The 16820-nt window shown below is 41.4% G+C and overlaps 1 protein-coding gene across 2 annotated transcripts in view; it reads left to right on the top strand.

Annotated features, from left to right (window-relative positions):
- Positions 1-5617: 5617 nt before the first annotated feature.
- Positions 5618-16820, top strand: part of TBC1D8B (TBC1 domain family member 8B) — a 29649-nt gene continuing 18446 nt past the window's right edge. For both annotated transcript variants that reach the window (XM_062502981.1, XM_062502980.1), the window contains exons 1-7: positions 5618-5787; positions 9345-9455; positions 11546-11664; positions 12277-12502; positions 13427-13667; positions 14692-14899; positions 16502-16669. In XM_062502981.1, the coding sequence (XP_062358965.1) occupies positions 5658-5787; positions 9345-9455; positions 11546-11664; positions 12277-12502; positions 13427-13667; positions 14692-14899; positions 16502-16669 (1203 nt within the window). In that variant the 5' untranslated portion in view covers positions 5618-5657. The remainder of the gene's footprint in view (positions 5788-9344; positions 9456-11545; positions 11665-12276; positions 12503-13426; positions 13668-14691; positions 14900-16501; positions 16670-16820) is intronic.

The raw sequence follows: 16820 nt of genomic DNA, 5'->3' as shown, positions 1-16820 counted from the left end.
GTGCACTTCAGACTGGACTGGCTGCATCTCACTTTTCCTTTGCAAGGTTGCTCAGCATCCCTTCCTTACTCCAATATCTATGCTTCCTTTGGGGGGGAAGAAAAACATTTAAAAATTACACCTTGTCCTTTGTTCTGTACTCTACTCTGATATACAGTAAAAGCTTGTTGCTCTCCTGGCTGGTTTGGGAGCAGTTAGGTCGTCTTTTTCTTTTTAGCTCAGTTCCAAGTCTAGTCTAGAAAATATCAGTTGGTTTTGAGCTTCAGTTGCAAAGCTGACTATAATCAGACTCCACTCTGAAGCTGTGATTGCCTTTTTATTCTAACTCTGAAGTGCAGAGCAGTGAAGGGAAGAGCCAAGCAGTAAATACGAAGCCCCTCATCACTTCATATAATTTCACAAAGCTGGTAAAATGTATTGTGGTGTGTAAGCTGGAAGAATCCACTCTCATGAAATCATCTGCCAGTTTTGTGTTCAATAGGAGCTACATTTGATGTTCAAGAAAAAAAAAAGGGTGGGGGGGGGGGGATTCAGATCAATTCAATACACTGAAAGGCACTGTTTGGGTTACTTTGTAGAATTCAAGCTCTACATTTATGCCCTTTTAAGAACAACAAACCTGCCTTTTCCCCAGGCAGGGAACTTGTATTTCTAAGGTTAATGTGAATGCACAGCCCTTTCCCAGGGAATGCACTAGTGGAGAACTGGGGGTAGAGGTGCAGACACTCCCTTCGTTGAACCTGTACTGCTGTAGGTTCAGGTGATGGGTATGTGATCTCTCTAGTCTGGGGGGGCTTGCTTGAGGCACTTATGCTAATTTTCAGAGAGATACTTATTTCAGTGGGAAATTTTCAGAAGGATTCTTGTATCAAATGTAACCCACCGCTAAAGGAACATATGCAGGGTAAGTACCGGAGCAGTATTTGAGCTACTGCTAGGCAAAGCTTAATGGTTCTCCAGTTTTGCAGCTTAACTTGCAAGTCTGCCATGTTCTTATCTATGCAGATTTGTTTGTAACTAGTAGCTATGCAAGGGATTTGGTTTAAAAATGAAAGTGTAATTTTTGTGAACACCATCTTGATACTTAACTTGCGTTTGTTGCCGTGAGACTGCCTTAAAGAAATTTCTAAGATGCACTCTCACTTTTTCTGTATTTCCAAGTTTCCATGGATAGCAGCTGTCTTTACCAACCTTACTTAGGGGACTGTGCAGAAAAATGTTCACTTTTTTTTGGTGATGTCATGGGCTAGAATGTCTCCGGGCCATGTGTGTATACCTTTATGTGTGTGTGTGTGTGTGTTTGCACACACCGTGGCATGACAGACTCTTTCCTCTAAGCAAGAAGCCAACAGGAATGTGCCTGGGGCTAGGGTTGTTCCAGAAAAGCAATAAAACCATGCTGTTATTGTGTAATAATTTTGGGGTTTTCTATAGATATACTAATGCTCATGTGTAAGATAATGGAAATAATGAGTCCACAAGTGGTACAGTCGCTAAAATGTCTGCCTGTTGACTCTGTTAATATTCCTACTGAGTCACACAGGCTTGTCAATTCTTCTGTCCCCAAAGAGCAAACTGAACAGGCTCTGGCATCACATCCAAGTGTTTACTCCCTCCCTTTCTCTGAGGAATGCTCTGATCTAGACGCTTCAGTAAAACACTTACAGGCTCTCAAAGGGGGACTGGGAAAGTTTTGGGGGTTTTTTTATCCCTGTAGGAGAGGGAGCCTTGTTGCCTGGTGCTGGATTACTGTGCTCTCTTGTAAATCAAGCTTTAACAACAGGCTTAATTTTAAATTTCAAATCAAAATAATGTCATTTTCTCATCTTGAGGAAAATTTTCAGGTGTCCCTATAGAAATATAGTTCATATGAGAATTTTGATAAAGGGAATAGCAGGACTTGTGATGAGGGCTGCAAACATATAAAAGCAGTTTGAGTCTTAAAGGCAGTGGCTTTTGCCATAAAATGGAGATATACAGTGCATCTGTCTTCAGAGAGAAAATTCTGCACTTCTCAAGTGACCTAATCTACCTATCCTGTATGATTTAATCTAATTTCTTTATGTGTTTAACATTATAGATAGATAATGTGAAGGACTGGCTCTCGCAGTTAAGGGATGAATATGGGATATATGTTGAGAGTTTTTATTGATGTATAGTTATGTTATTGTGGTTTGTTGTCTACACATTCTGTTCTCCCCATAGTCCCCTTCCCCCCCTTGGCATCGCTGCCACCAGCCAGCCTTGAGTGTGAAAGACTTGTGGAGTGAGGGCATGTACATGTGCCCCTTGCTTGGGATGGGAAAAGCTTGTTGCTAGGGGGCACAGAATGACACCTGACTTCCAGTCAAGTGGCAAGAAACTCTTCACCAAGGGATGGCAGAAAAGAGTTGACCGACAGACTTTGGGAGGGGCCAGGGTTGGCTGATGCAAGCCCCCAGGGTATAAAAGGCAGAGCACCCATTTTTGTGGACAAGGACATGGCAGATGCTGTGCCATATGTTCCTGGTACCATGTCTGTTTTCTTAGTCCTTTGTTGTATTTGTTAAGGTTTAATAAATCTTTGACATCTTAAAAGCAAATGTAGTTTCTCACATTTCAACACACCAGCACAGAAGGTAGCCCTGCCTTTTCACTCAAGTTTGGACTGATGCCTTTCCTGTGCAGAAGTAAATGGGGGTTGTCTCCTGCAGAGGTGTAATTTTTGCAGTGTGGAGGAGATCACAAAAAATCTACTGGCTTCAGCAATTAATTTTGGTTTCAAGAGAAAATTGAAATTAAATTGCAGCACTGATGCTGTGTGAACTAAAAATTATGTAATACTCCTAGAGCAACTCTGCACTGGTTGTTCACCTGTTGGTTATACAGAGTGATGCCAACATTTATTTACACAGCTATTTATCTAATTTTGACATGGTTATTTGAGAGAAGTAATTTACAATTTCTAGGATAAGTCTTGAATGTGAAAGAAAAATTCTGCAGCACTAAATGGATCTGTGTTGCTGTAGAATGATTGATTACACTGTAGCATGATTGTGCACTGATTCAGAAAGTTTTCAAGTGGCTATAAGTAAATTCCTCCATGCCCATATAGGAGCACTCTTTGCATCTGAACAGTATTTGATTAAGAATCCAGTATCTGAGGGAACTGGAAAAGAGAAAGACATTCAAGACCTTGAAACAGGGAAATACAAAACAGGTATTTTCCGAGCAGTAGCATTTTACTGTTAAATATTTATCCAATTAAAAAAGTTTGAATGTTACATTAGCAAGTCACACATGTCCTAATATGTCCAGTGTATGTGTGAGTCATCAAAAGGCAAGCTCTGGGGAGGAAATGCCAAGGGCATCTCTCCTTAAAATTAGCATCAGAATTAGATCCGGTTTAGGTCCTTAATTTCCTGTGTCCAGGGGCTTGTCTAATTGGGGGAAATTAAATGTTCAACACTCTCTCTGGGAATGCTCTTAGGGGAGCAGGATCCATGCAGGAACTACTCAATCAGTTCAACTCATAAATCCCCAGCAGTATCTGTTACTTGTGACTTCAGGTGGGGGATTGAAGACACTTCCTCATGAAGAGCTGTGTTCCAGGGTATCAGGGACTCTCATTAATGCTTGATCTGTGTTAGTTACCATGTGATGGCTAATGACTTTTATTTTTCATTTCTAGTATAGTAGACCACCAGAAATTTGGTGCTTCTTCTGTTATAAAAACAAGTAAAAGAGTTGTATTAAGTAAATTTATATTCAGTCCCCAAAGCACAGCTATCAATTCTACAGCTTTTATTGCTGGTGCAATGAATGACTGAAAGAAAAGGAAAATAAGTTTTATGCCAGTGCAATTAACCCACTTTTGAAGCTTCCAGTGAGTTAAATGTGATTGCACGCTTGGGTCTGCTTTTACACTGGTCCTTTGGGTAAGTGGTTGCTTAAGCAGCTGGAAGTGGATGGGCATTGCCAATTTCTGTGACTGCCTGGCAAAACCTCACTGTGCCTGTGCTCACAAATAGACCAGTGCTAGCAGCAGCATTTTTTGTAGTGAAGTGCTGTTGAAAAGCATGAAGGAAGGCAGGGTAAAGCAAAAGTGCCAAAGTTGCAATGTACAGTTAGTATGTAATGTGCATGATTTTTTTTAGAAAGAGCTCAAAGTAGAGGCTGAGTTTAAACAGCTGTCTGCTGAATGTTTTGTATGACACGCAATCAATAAAGCATTATCCTTGATAATCTTAGGAAGGTTAATTATTTTAAAAGTTTAATAAGGGATAAAACAAGGGACAAAAAATACCCAGAGCTGGGGTGTTTTTGGTGATTAGCCAAGGAACACACTGTCAGTGTAAAACGGGGTACATGCATATGCATTATTCAAACATTCTTTTGAGTTTTTGACATTCTAGGAACTCTCCTGTTTGTTTTTAACCTCTGACTTCTCTGCAGGACATTCGGTAGATTAGGTCACTATATTTTATTTCTTCCCGTTTCCATCTTGTTGTTTTACACTCCCTGATAGCGAGGAGTTGATAAATCTGTCCTGGATGCTTATGCCCTGGTTTCTGTAATTTTATCACTTGGAGAGGCCAGTACACAGATGGAAGAAAAATAATTGTTTTGGACCATTCTCTAAGTTGGTTACATAGAGGTATTTTAGTCTCTATTTTAACATTTTGCTAAAGCCTACAATTTAACATATTTATCACACTACTACTCATATAAACTATACCGTGTATACACAAACTGATACTCTACTATACAAAAGCAATTAAAAGTAAGTATAAATTGTACTATACTTGTGATGCAAAAAGTTAATCTATGAATGTGAAAACCAATATTATATTGTCGTCTGTAACATAAAGAAAGTGCAGAGAAGTTCCTGGGAAACAGGAAGACCTACTCACTCCATTTGTACTGAATGACAGATTGCGTTAGGAACAGGAGTGAATCTTGCATGGAGGGGGGAAAGACACTAACTCTGGGAAGTCCTCGGCACCAGAGACTGGAACAGAGCAGGGAGTGGGGCTCTGAAACTTCTGAAGCTTTTGCTCGTGTTTTTTGCCTCTCTCTCTGCGCCCCCCGAACCCCGTCCGCAGCGCCAGGCCGAGTGGAAAACACACCTGGGCGCCAAACACGGCCTCTAGTGACATTTGTCTGTCCTGTGGGCTGAACGTGGAATCGGGTTTGGCCAGAACTGAACACGGGCCTTGAGCCATGGGCAGAACGGCCACAGCAGCCGCTGCCCCGCCTGGGGCAGGGAGGCGCAGCGCTGTGTGCGGGAGCGCCACAAGAGCCGTTCCCGGGGCACGCGAAGCCGAGACTCGAACTCTCGATTCCCGCTCCAGGGCACACAAAGCCGGCACCCCCGGGCCCCGCTCCGGGGCACAGCAGAGCCGGGACTCGGCACCGCGGTGCGGGGGCAGCCCCGCTCCGCCACGCGGCCTGGGTTGGGTTGGGTTGGGTTGGGTCGGGCCCGGCCCGGCGGCAGACGGAGTCCCGGGCGGGGCGCGCACAGCCGACGGGAGTTCGAGTCCTGGTACAGCCGCGCAGCGCGGCCCCCGGCCGGCAAGGACTACAGCTCCCGGCATGCCTCGGCAGCCCCGCCCTCCCTGCCCGGCGCCGCAACTGCGGGCGCGGCGGTGGAAGTGCTGCGCCTGAGGGGCCGCGCGATGTGGCTGAAGCCCGAGGAAGTGCTGCTGAAAAATGCCCTCAAGCTGTGGGTGCAGGAGCGCTCCAACCAGTACTTCGTGCTGCAGAGGCGGCGGGGCTATGGCGAGGAGGGCGGAGGAGGGCTGGCAGGTACTGCCTCCGTGGGGCCGGGGCAGGGCTGGAACGGGAGAGGACGGGGGTCTGTCGGCCCCGGCACCCCCGGCCAGAGGGGCAGGAAGGGCCTGCTCGAGTTCTGAACCTTGCTGAGTTTCTCACGGGGCTTTCCCTGGGTAGTGCGGCCCTAGGGGCGGCGGGGTACGGCGGGGACGGGCCCCCGGCGGGGCTGTGGGCGGCTGGTGCTCTGGATCCCGGCTCACCGGGGAGCTGTGGGCAGCACGGCCCAGCCTCGGCACGGGCTGGAGAGCCTCTCCTCCAGCGGAGTCCGGCACAGCTCCGTGGGCAGCTTGGTGGAAGTGGACGCGTCTGAAGGACTGATCTGTCTTGCTTTGGCAAGATGCTGATTTCCAAATCCCTTTTTCTGCGTGCATCTAGGGCTGCTTGAGGTAAACCCCTGCTCAGGCATTTCTGATTGCTTGTTTTAAAAGCAAGTATATGATTTGATGGGGCTTGTCAGCAGCGGTGGGACAGGAAATTGACCATCTCAAAAAAATTGAATTGAATAAACTTTATTTCATGGGAACTTCAAGGTACGGAGCTGAGTTGCTATTTATAATTCTTGCCTGTTTGTATCATCAGGCACTGCAGGGGACCCAGCTATTCTTGAGACCTCTGTGATGGTGGCAGCTATGTTGACTAGAACTGATTCCTTTATAGTCTAGTGGTGTCTGTCATTCACCCTGTAAAGGAGAAATGCTGCAGGGAATCAGCATAAAGTCATTCCTCAGTGGAATGTGGTTCTTGAGTGTTTTTCATTTCTGTAGGTTTTCTAGGATCTCTCTAATTTCTGTCATCCTAAAAGAAGCTATGTTAAACATGAGGCATAATTGTCTCGTGGAAACATTTATTAATTTTCTTGGACAAAACCACAAGGCTCAAACTTCTGGCTGATGAATTTCAGATATAGAAATGGCCCTTGCAGCTCTAGGTGGGGCATTCTTCATTGGCATCTAAATGAACAACTGGTAGGGCACATGAAAAGTGTAAAAGAAAGCATCCCCAAATCCCAGATTACTATGCATATTATAAACAGCTAGGTAATATCAGGCTTTGGCTTAGAACCACGGGTGATATATTGCAAGCTTAGAAGTCTTGTGGGGATCAGGTTTGATGGCCTATTCTCTACCTTGATATATTTGGAAGCCAAGAGAACCAAGTTCCTATGTAGGCTGACTTTCTGCATGATAAAATTTATTTAAGGACTGTGATTAAAGTGGAGCAATGAGAACTGGAATAAATTGTTCTTTTGGAAACCTCCTCATAGGCTTAGAGCTGGGTAGGCAGCTGGGCTCTCCAAGTGCCCTTTGTTTGGGTTTTGGTGAAGGTGAGGCTTCTGTAACTGCTCTCCTGTCTTTGGTGGCTGTTGACAGCGTGGAAAAAACACTTGGATGGGATAGTTGCTGTAGTATGCATTTTTTGATGTGGCATTGCACATTGTATTTCTGTAACTTTTCATGTAAATTCTTACAAGATTCTTCTGTGCAAATTATGATATTCCCTGGACAGAAACAAAAGGAGCAAGATGTTCTTGAATTAAAATTGTGATTAAGAAAGATTAACAAGACAGTTGCATAAAAATGCAATTACATGTGTGTTTACAGGTTTGGAAATATTCAAACCTCCTAGGTATAAGCCAGCATGATTTGCTGTGCTCAGGCTTAATTTGATATTGCCGCATGTCACTTGAGAAAATTATCACTTCCTTTAGGAAGAGGCAAAGCACAGCTGTTGTGTTATGAAATCATCCCAAATGTCCCAGTACAATCTTGTTCCCCTGAAGAGCTTTTTACAGCTGGTGAGATGAGGTTGGATGTGACTGGCAGCACTGAGGGACTGGGAGTTAGGAGTGGAAGAGGGACTATGCCTCAAGTGAGGAGTGGAATCAAAGATGGGCGGTGCTGCAGGATTTGAATAGTGCTAATGGGGACGGGACAAAGGATTCCCAAAAATACAGTACAGTTGGTAAGACAGGCTTTGAGGAAGCAGATAGTACTTTGAGAAAGGTACAGACAAAGGAGCAAAAGATAGATGTCAACAGAGGTACTTACCTGAAGGAAGGCTGGGAATTCTGATGCTGTCCTAGGAACAGAATGAAGTCTGCAGTTGGATTTGTTTGTATGACCCCTCTGGACTGATGGGGGCAGGACCAGTTTGTAGTCTGTAGATGACAGGGGGCTGTTACAGCTTGTTTGCACACACACCAGACTTCTGAGTTTGGTTGTGTGAATAACTTGTAAACAGGTCCAGAAATACCTTGTGCTGATTGTGCTCAGCCTTGCCTCCCTCCCTGCAGATGTGTACCTGCTTAGCATTATACTTCATTCTCTTTGTTTTAGAGCTCCCCTAAAGATACAGGTGCTGTAACCTGTCTGAGTGGTGCTCCATTGGGTGATTCATCATGCAATGGGCTGTCCCAAAGTGTGTTGTCTGACAGTGCAACCATGTGATCGTGTCCTCTGGTTATACTGTCTCCTGTAGAGCCACTCTGGGAGAGCTGATCAGGTTTTCCAGAGTGGATGGATAAGAATATAGTTATGAATACAGGTGCTGTAATTTGCATCCATGATCTCAACAGGTTTCTGGAACAGACTTTACAGCAGATCTTTGAGTAATTGTGTCATGATTTTTTGGGTAATCTCATCTCTTGTTTTGCTCTTCTTCTATAGGACACTAAGAGCCCAGTGTGATTGCTTTGGTAGCTTTTGCTTCAATTGACTTTTCTCTTTCTGTGGCCATGCTAGAAGGGTGCAAACATAGGAAATACAGGAAAGAAGCATAAGATCCTGTTGACTGTATTTTTGTTTCTGTTGTAACAAGTAAAGGTTTTATGGTGCATCAGGAACCAAAAGTTTCAACTGTTTCTTCAGTATTGATTTTTCTTCTTGTAGTTTTTCCTGATTTTTAGATTTTAAAAGATCAATTGAGATATCTGGGCTAATATCTTTATTACTGCACAGTGAGAATGATTTTGCGTCATTATAAAATGCATCCTCATTTTCCCAGTCAATGTTTTTATCCTGGTTCTGGAGAGATGAAGTTTGGCTTTTTAGTAAAATTAGTGTATTTTCATCTGAATTCTGTTTAATGGGACCTAATTCATTACTTAGTGGCAGGGAGGTGACAGCCAGTTATGGTCTTCAAGGGCTCTTTCCTGTGCTTGTAAAACAGAACAACAATAGATGACTAATTGAGAGGTAGTTCAGTTGCTCCTTGTGCTCATTGAAGGCTGGGACTGCCCTGTTACATTTCTGGTTGTGCTCTGATTTCACATACCACATGGCTGTCACTTCCACAGGGTCATCTCAAGAAACTTCATCACCCTCATTTGGGCCTCATGACTTTTACTGGATCAAAATACTACATCCCACAGAAGTTCCTCTGGGAATACTTTGTGCTCTCCTCGATTGTGCTTATCTTCTCTTCATTAGTTCTTACTTGGGCAGCATTCCTGTTCCCCAATAAAGGAATCAGAGAGGAATGTGTGCTTCAAAACTTGAGTTTCACTGTGCTGTGTTTCTTGGACACAACAGGTCTCCTTCTGGGAACATTAGATGCAGTGTTGGACTCAACGTCGAAGGTCGCCCCATTTCGCATCCTGCATCAGACCCCAGACTCCCAGGTCTACTGGTCCATCGCGTGCGGTATGTACTGGGCTCTGGGAGCCAGCAGAGTCCACAAAGTGCAATAAAAAGGTGCAAAGTATGGGATCCATTTTTACCTTCAACTTCTCGTATCATTACTCATTCTTGTGATTTCTAAATGGTTTAAAAACATTTGCAAGTCTGAGCTTGACAACAGAGTGTGGTTCCAGTTTTTCAGAATAGCTCTATGGACTCTTCCTATTACACCTTCTCAGTGCCTGCTTTTTGCAAGAGTCCTGCAGGTACCAAAACCTCTGGGCACTGTTACAGTGACAGAGGTGTGATCTTTCTTTCGTAAGATGCAAGGATAACTTAACACAGTTCAGGATGGACTCCCAGGGTCAGCTTATTCCAAAATGTGCTGTAGGTAGGAATAACAGTAATATATCCTAGTATTTTTGTTTACTTTTTCTTTGCATGTTAAAACATTCAGGTTCACAGTCATGATCAGAGCTGAATTCTTCCTCACTACTGTTGCTCTTGTGGTATAAGTTCTGTCTCTTTCTCATGTTGTGTTATTAATCAGTAGGGAATGGAAAAGTAAATACAGATCTGTTCTTGTAGCTTTAATTTAATGTAATTGCATGTCACTTTAAAAGGGCAGCCTTAAAGAATTTGAACAGTTTGTGAATTGACAATAAATAGCATTTCAGGGTCACTTCTGAAGAAGTCAGATCTTTTGACAGGCTATCAAAAAAGTATATATTTTGGAAGGTAGTCTGGGGAATTCTACTGCCATCAGGTCAGCCCTTGGGGAAATACAAAGGGTAATAATTTTAGGACTGAATTTATGTAGTTTTTGTGCTGCATAGATATGCTTTACAACAGCAAGCTACTTAATATAATTGTCCTAATTGTGTTAGATTGTTTCTTCTGAGAAGAAATTGAAGGGATAACACTTGGTTCCTGCTAGTACATATTAAGGGTCTGAAACAGTGCTCCTAAACCATTTAAACAATTACAAAAAATTTTCACTATTCCTAGGTCTCTGATTCACATTGTGACTTAAATAATTGGTCTACATGTGTAGTCTGAAAAAGAGAGAAAAATAATTACTTTTGTGATGTAATTGCTATCTTAATTACTCTTAATATAATTTGTTAAGTGTTGTTGCAAATCCACCCAGTGTAATGCAGTCTGACTATTTAACTATATTTAGAGCAATTTCTATTCATACACAGGGCCACTTTAATTCTTTGGAGTCCATTGAAAGTTGGTTAATTACTCTTTACAAAGTAAGCTGGGAAAAAAGCAATTGTTCAAGGTGTGCTCTTGCTTGAGGGTATCAATGGTATGTGATCACAATACCTGCTTTGATTGGTGAGCATTCTTGTAGAGGATGAAGCTGCCAATTAATTTATATTCTAGAATGTCTTTATTCAAACTTACGTAAATTCTTTCACTCTCCCTGTCCCCCAGCATCTGATGGGGAGTCATTGTCTTTAAAGCACTGGCTCTGTATTGAATTTGCTGAAACCCTGCAGTTTCACTCGTGGCATCTCAGTCCTTGCTGCCTCCCTGGTTCCAGTGATGTTTGTTCTTACATCCTCACACGTGTTAGGGATTTTAGCAGGTCCTAGTCTTGAAGTTCTGCTCTGGAAACTGTCGTGGGCCAGTGATCAAAGCTGAGGATATCAAAGGCACAGATTTAATTTCCTGCTGAGCTTCATGGGTTTGGTCTCACATTTCCCACACTCTGGCCTATTAAACTGCGAGTGTTGCAGTGATGCTGTGCTGTCTGTGTAGGGGAGGTGCTGCTGAGAGGAAGGAACTGTCAGTCCAATTCAGGCTTCAGCACTGAGCCACGTAATGTTGACAAAACTGAGATGCTTTTGGATTTAAAGGTGAGAAATAGACCTGCATAAAGGACTTGAAAGAAAGATAAATACACAGCAGTGCCTGTTTCATGTGCACTGAATATGTATTCAGTGTTTACAAGAGGTATTAAGAAATTTAAGACTTGTGATTTTCATTTGTGTATCTAAATTACTCTGTGACTTGGCAATTCACTAAGTATTCTCTTGATTAGTAGTTCTGGTGAAATGATTGAAATCTGTCCTAATTTAAAGTTATACTTTCTTTTTCGATAGGATCTAGCCGAGAAGAAATAACAGAACACTGGGAGTGGTTAGAACACAATGTTATGAAGACTTTATCAGTATTTGACTCAAATGAAGACATTACGAGCTTTGTCCAGGGAAAGATAAGAGTAAGTAACAGGCATAATTGGAAAAGGCTAAGTATTTTTTTTTCTTTGACTGTACACAAGTAATATATCCTCTGTAGAGTATTCAAGGGCAGCATTGAAATGCTGCCTGTTCTGATTGAGTAGTATGTGACTGTTAACTTTAACATGTGCCATTGTTCCCATTTCTCTGTCCCACAACTAAGTAAGGTTGTCTGACATAAACTCAGTTTGGTAAATGATATGTCAAATGCCTTTAGATAGTGGTCTAAAACTGTTGATAAATCATTTCACAATAATTTTAACAGTGTCTGGGACCTGCCATGGTCTATTTTTGTTCACTCTATGCATGCTAAATATTTAGCCCAGGAACTCTTGGGATTAAGTGAGGGAAATATGTCTCTTTCTGAAGAGGAGACACAGGAAGGTGTGTCTTGCCTAAGCTGTATGGTAGGCTTGGTGGATGGGTCTGAAATGGCACATTTTATTGGTGATCTGTGATTTGATCCTCAGACTCTCCGTTCTAAAACTTCCTCTCCTGTTGGGAGAATGCTGTGCTGTGTGCATGCAGGTGCATACATGACAACCACCCACATGGACTCATGCATAAAGTAATGTGATTTTTTTTTGATGTAGGGTTTAATTGCTGAAGAGGGAAAAGATTCTTTTGTGAAAGAAGATGATCCTGAGAAGTTTCGTGAAGGTCTTATGAAGTTTGAGAAGTGTTTTGGATTACCAGAGCAGGAGAAGTTAATTACCTACTACTCGTGCAGTTACTGGAAGGGCAGAGTGCCCTGTCAAGGATGGCTGTATCTTAGTACCAATTTCCTTAGCTTCTACTCATTTTTGCTTGGAGCAGAAAGTAAGTAAGCCTTGATGCTAAGCTGTGTCCCTTCATGCTTCACTGCTCATCTTTCAGAATAGGAGGAATTCTTCCTATGTGCTAAGGGAGCTATTTTGCAGTGTGAGCAAATATCAACAGAGATGAGCAGAAACTGCCAACATAATTTATGGAAATGCATATATTTGTGTAACATACTACACAATATCCATTATTATGCTTCCTTAACTCAGGTTTCAGAGAGAAGACAAACTTCCAGAAGTTGACTGTAGCTAAAATTTGTCCATCATCTTTAGTTCATGATGTGTTATTAACTCTATGACGATTACAGTAATTTCTTCACATACAGACTTACTGTTTCACATGGGTGCACTATAATAATTGCACATAACTCTTTTTTTTTCCCCCATGTAACATTATTTTGAAATGCCTGAACAAATGCCTCTGATAGTGTGTACTATAATATAACTGTACTTATGTGAAAAATGAAAAATGTACAGAAAATAGGATCCCTTCAAAGCTGATTTTGATCTATACTGAGGAATGCCATAGCTAAAGGGCACAGTTCCTCTACATTCCAATACATGATGAGTTTAATTTAATAAGACCTGTTGGTGTGCTGTTGAAAGGGATTGGCTTGTATCATGGTGTTTGTTTGCTGTTTGCAGTTTCATATAAGAGCAAGGAAAATGTGATGTAAACTTGTGTTGTCATATATGGTGTGTGTTTTAATGTTTTTCTATAAAAGTCTTTCTAATGGAAATAAATTTTTAGGAAATATGAAGAAAATGCATTTTGTGCTTTTTAGTTTGTAGTCCTTTCCAAGTATGTTATCATTTGACTATGTTGTTTAATTATATTTCATTAGTGCTGCTACTACTGCATTTCTTTAATACAGGCAGATATTGAGGACTGACTCACATGTCCTTACATTTTTATTTTCAGTAAAACTTATTATCTCCTGGGATGAAATATCAAAACTTGAGAAAACTTCCAATGTGATTCTGACAGAGAGCATTCATGTGTGCTCCCATGGGGAAGATCATTATTTTTCCATGTTTTTGCACATTAGTGAAACATTCCTTCTCATGGAGCAGCTGGCAAACTATGCAGTTAGAAGACTTTTTGATAAGGAGACATTTGAGAATGATCCAGTCCTTCATGACCCTCTGCAGATCACCAAGAGGTAATGCATTGCTTATAGTTTATCTGTTCTGGGCCCAGTATTGTCTCAAGGAGATAGTAAATATCAGCAAAGCTGATAATTGCTTAACCAGGTGTCTCATTAAAATGTTGGACTGAATCCATGTGAGGCATTGTAATTTGTATGAAGGCTGGAGGTGATCAAATCTTCAGTGCTAGTCTTCCAACTAAAAGGTTTATATTAGTTGGAATTTTGAAAAGGTGTTCTTGCAGCATTTAGGATTAGAAAATTCAGATTAGACCTACAGTGTCTCCAGGGATATCTGATGAAGAAGGATAAGGTGGGGAAGAAATAATTTAATAGATTTGTAAATGATAACTGCATGGCTTTTTTGTAAGTCCCTGGAGGCGAGTGATAAAACCAGTGAGTTGCAGATGGGTGCATGGCTTTCCTGAGGTACAGCATTATTTTGGGTGGTGGGAGAGACATGACTATCACTAACTTAATGGTTAAGATGGTTCCTTTTCCTTTGATTCCTCAGTTTGGTAGCAATGCTGGAGAGGGATACTTCTCTACAACCAAAATATTGTTTCTGGCTGCAGTTGTCTATGAAAAATTAGCCTATGGAAGATGTTTATGACATGTGCTGCATTTCTAACTAATTAACCCTCCATCAAGCCAAAACTTGTTTTAGTTTTAAATGGATTATTCTGATATGTGGGGAAACAGAGCACAATATGCTGTTAGTATATTTTTTGCACTACCTGTAGGCCCTGTAGTGCTCTACTGCCTAGGGACATTATTGAATCTGGTCTTGTTTAGTGACATAGTTAAATATTTTGTTAAGTGGATGTACAGGTAGGTGTGATCCTGTCCTTTGTTGCCTCTTCAAGAAAAACATTGAACCCTCCAGACTGACTCCATATCATATCATATGAGAGAGGAGAGCATGATGTTTTACTGTCTTTTCCCAAGATAGTTTTGACTTTAGTATTGGTAAAGACATTTAAAACTGATTTAATTTTTCTTTTCTCTTTCCTACCAATGTGTTTTGTTTTTAATCCAGAGGCCTGGAGTGCCATGCCCAGAGTAAGCAGTTTAGTGCATTCTTCAGGCTACCTAAAGAAGAGTCCTTGCAGGAAGTTCATGAGTGCTTCTTGTGGGTTCCTTTCAGTCATTTTAACACCCATGGGAAAATGTTCATTTCAGAAAACTACATCTGCTTTGCCAGCCAGGATGGCAGCCTGTGCAGTGTAATCATTCCAATGAGAGAGGTAATGCAAACTACATATCAGAGTCAGTCATACCAGCAGTTTTTCACTTGTGTAGTTTAATGCCAGTTTAGCAGATTTTCATTAGAATCTCCTTATTTTATGTGATGTCATATATTTCCCCCTATCCTGGATACTGCATAAAGGGATTCTGTTTGTAGGTTTCTGGCACTGCTTTCATGTTTCAGATTTGTTTCTCTTTTCTTTCCCTTTTCTATTTACTCTTGTTTCTGTCGCTCGGTACAGAATCCAATTTTTTTAATAATTATTTTTATTAAATGGAAAAGCTTTTGCTTAGTACTTGTAGTTGAGTTAATGAGACATTCTCAATGTAAGAAGTAAAGAATTGTAGCAGGTAGAGGATTTTGAAGATTAGTAATCACACTGCTGTGTTTCTTAGCTCAGTAGTGCAGTTTTTTGAGCAGTTGAGCAGTGCTGTCTGTTCAAAAGTCTGTAGGAAAATCCAGTTGTCAAGTGAGCAAGTAGCAGTGCCATTACAGTTAATAATCTCAACAGACTATAGGGACAGAATAAAGACCATATAGCAAAGGACACAGCTTTGGAATTTCTACAGAGTACTATAGTAGACTGCAGAATAACTTCTGGGAAAAAACCAGCCAGCTGTCTTCATTCCTGTCTTGACTTCATGTGATCTGGGACATTGCCACATTTCACTCTTCCAGTGTTAAAACTTTTCATCAACACCAGACACATTTTACAATAGCCTACAAATAAACCAGGTTCTGTAATTGCTCTGTAATTGCTTTACGTGCTCTCTGTACACACTGCCTAACATAAGACACCTGACACAGGGGGTGAGTTGTACACATTTCAGCAATACACTTGGTGTTCCCCACCTACGTAAAATCATTTATTTGAGTGTCTGTAAATAGTGCTGCAAACAATAGAGACTTCCATAACATAAGAGGCTGTGCTAAAGGAGCTGGTTCCAGATTTCGTCTTATGGACTGTCGATCTTCACTTCATTTCAGTGGTCTTTCCTTCTTTACTGATAACAGTGTGCTCAGTGGTTTTCCATTCTTCACCTTTAACAACATGAATACATCAGCAATGCCAGTCAGTCTAGATTCTCATGATTGTCACACTTGGACTTGTGTGAGTAAATAGTTTTAATTGCTCTAATCTGTAACTGTTCCATCATGGCATTTAAAGTTAGCTCTAGCTGTCATGTGCTATGACAGCTGTTTTGACAGGGTATTCTCAGTGGAAATTCAATCTTGTAAAACTTGTTTCATTTGATTACTTACAAAAGTAATGTTCTCTCTGCTTTTGGATGGTAAGAAAATAAGCAGCTGCTTCAGCAGGTAGAAGGACACAAGGTTTTCAAATAAGGTGAGCACTCACAACTGGGAACAGCTTTTTGAAGATTTCTGGTACTCTGTCAAAAATCTGTTGCATAGTACTAAGTGCCTTTTGCTAAAATAGCTACAGGCAATTGAGCTTTCAACTTGTAACTTGTGTTACCTAGTCTGTTTGTGTGCTTCATAGACTGTTTCATTTACACATGTATTCTTAACGGGTTTTCTCTTTTATAAGTAAGCAGGTAAAATTCCTTGCTTAATTTATATGTCCCTGGTTCCATAGGTCACAGGGGTGGATAAAGGAGATCCAACCAACAGAGGAGTCAGCATTAGTACCAAAGGGAAAACAGCCTTTCGTTTCACAGAGGTGAGAGATTTTGGACTGCTTGTGGCAAAGCTCAGAATGAAATGCAATGCAGCTGCAAGTCCACAACACGTCATAAGTACTGAGGTAACTGCTCTGGCAATTCTAATTTCTTAGTATTTGTTCATAGGAATGAGTCATGTACCTCTGGCTTTAAGGTTTGGATAAATAAATAACTCTGCCCATGTGAAAGAGAATGAGTTAGACAATGGTGCTACTGTGAATGCATTCTGGTTTG

The sequence above is a fragment of the Cinclus cinclus genome, chromosome 15 (assembly GCF_963662255.1).
Source record: "Cinclus cinclus chromosome 15, bCinCin1.1, whole genome shotgun sequence".
Taxonomy (NCBI): Eukaryota; Metazoa; Chordata; class Aves; order Passeriformes; family Cinclidae; genus Cinclus; species Cinclus cinclus.
This window is presented reverse-complemented; position numbering and strand designations above follow the sequence as displayed.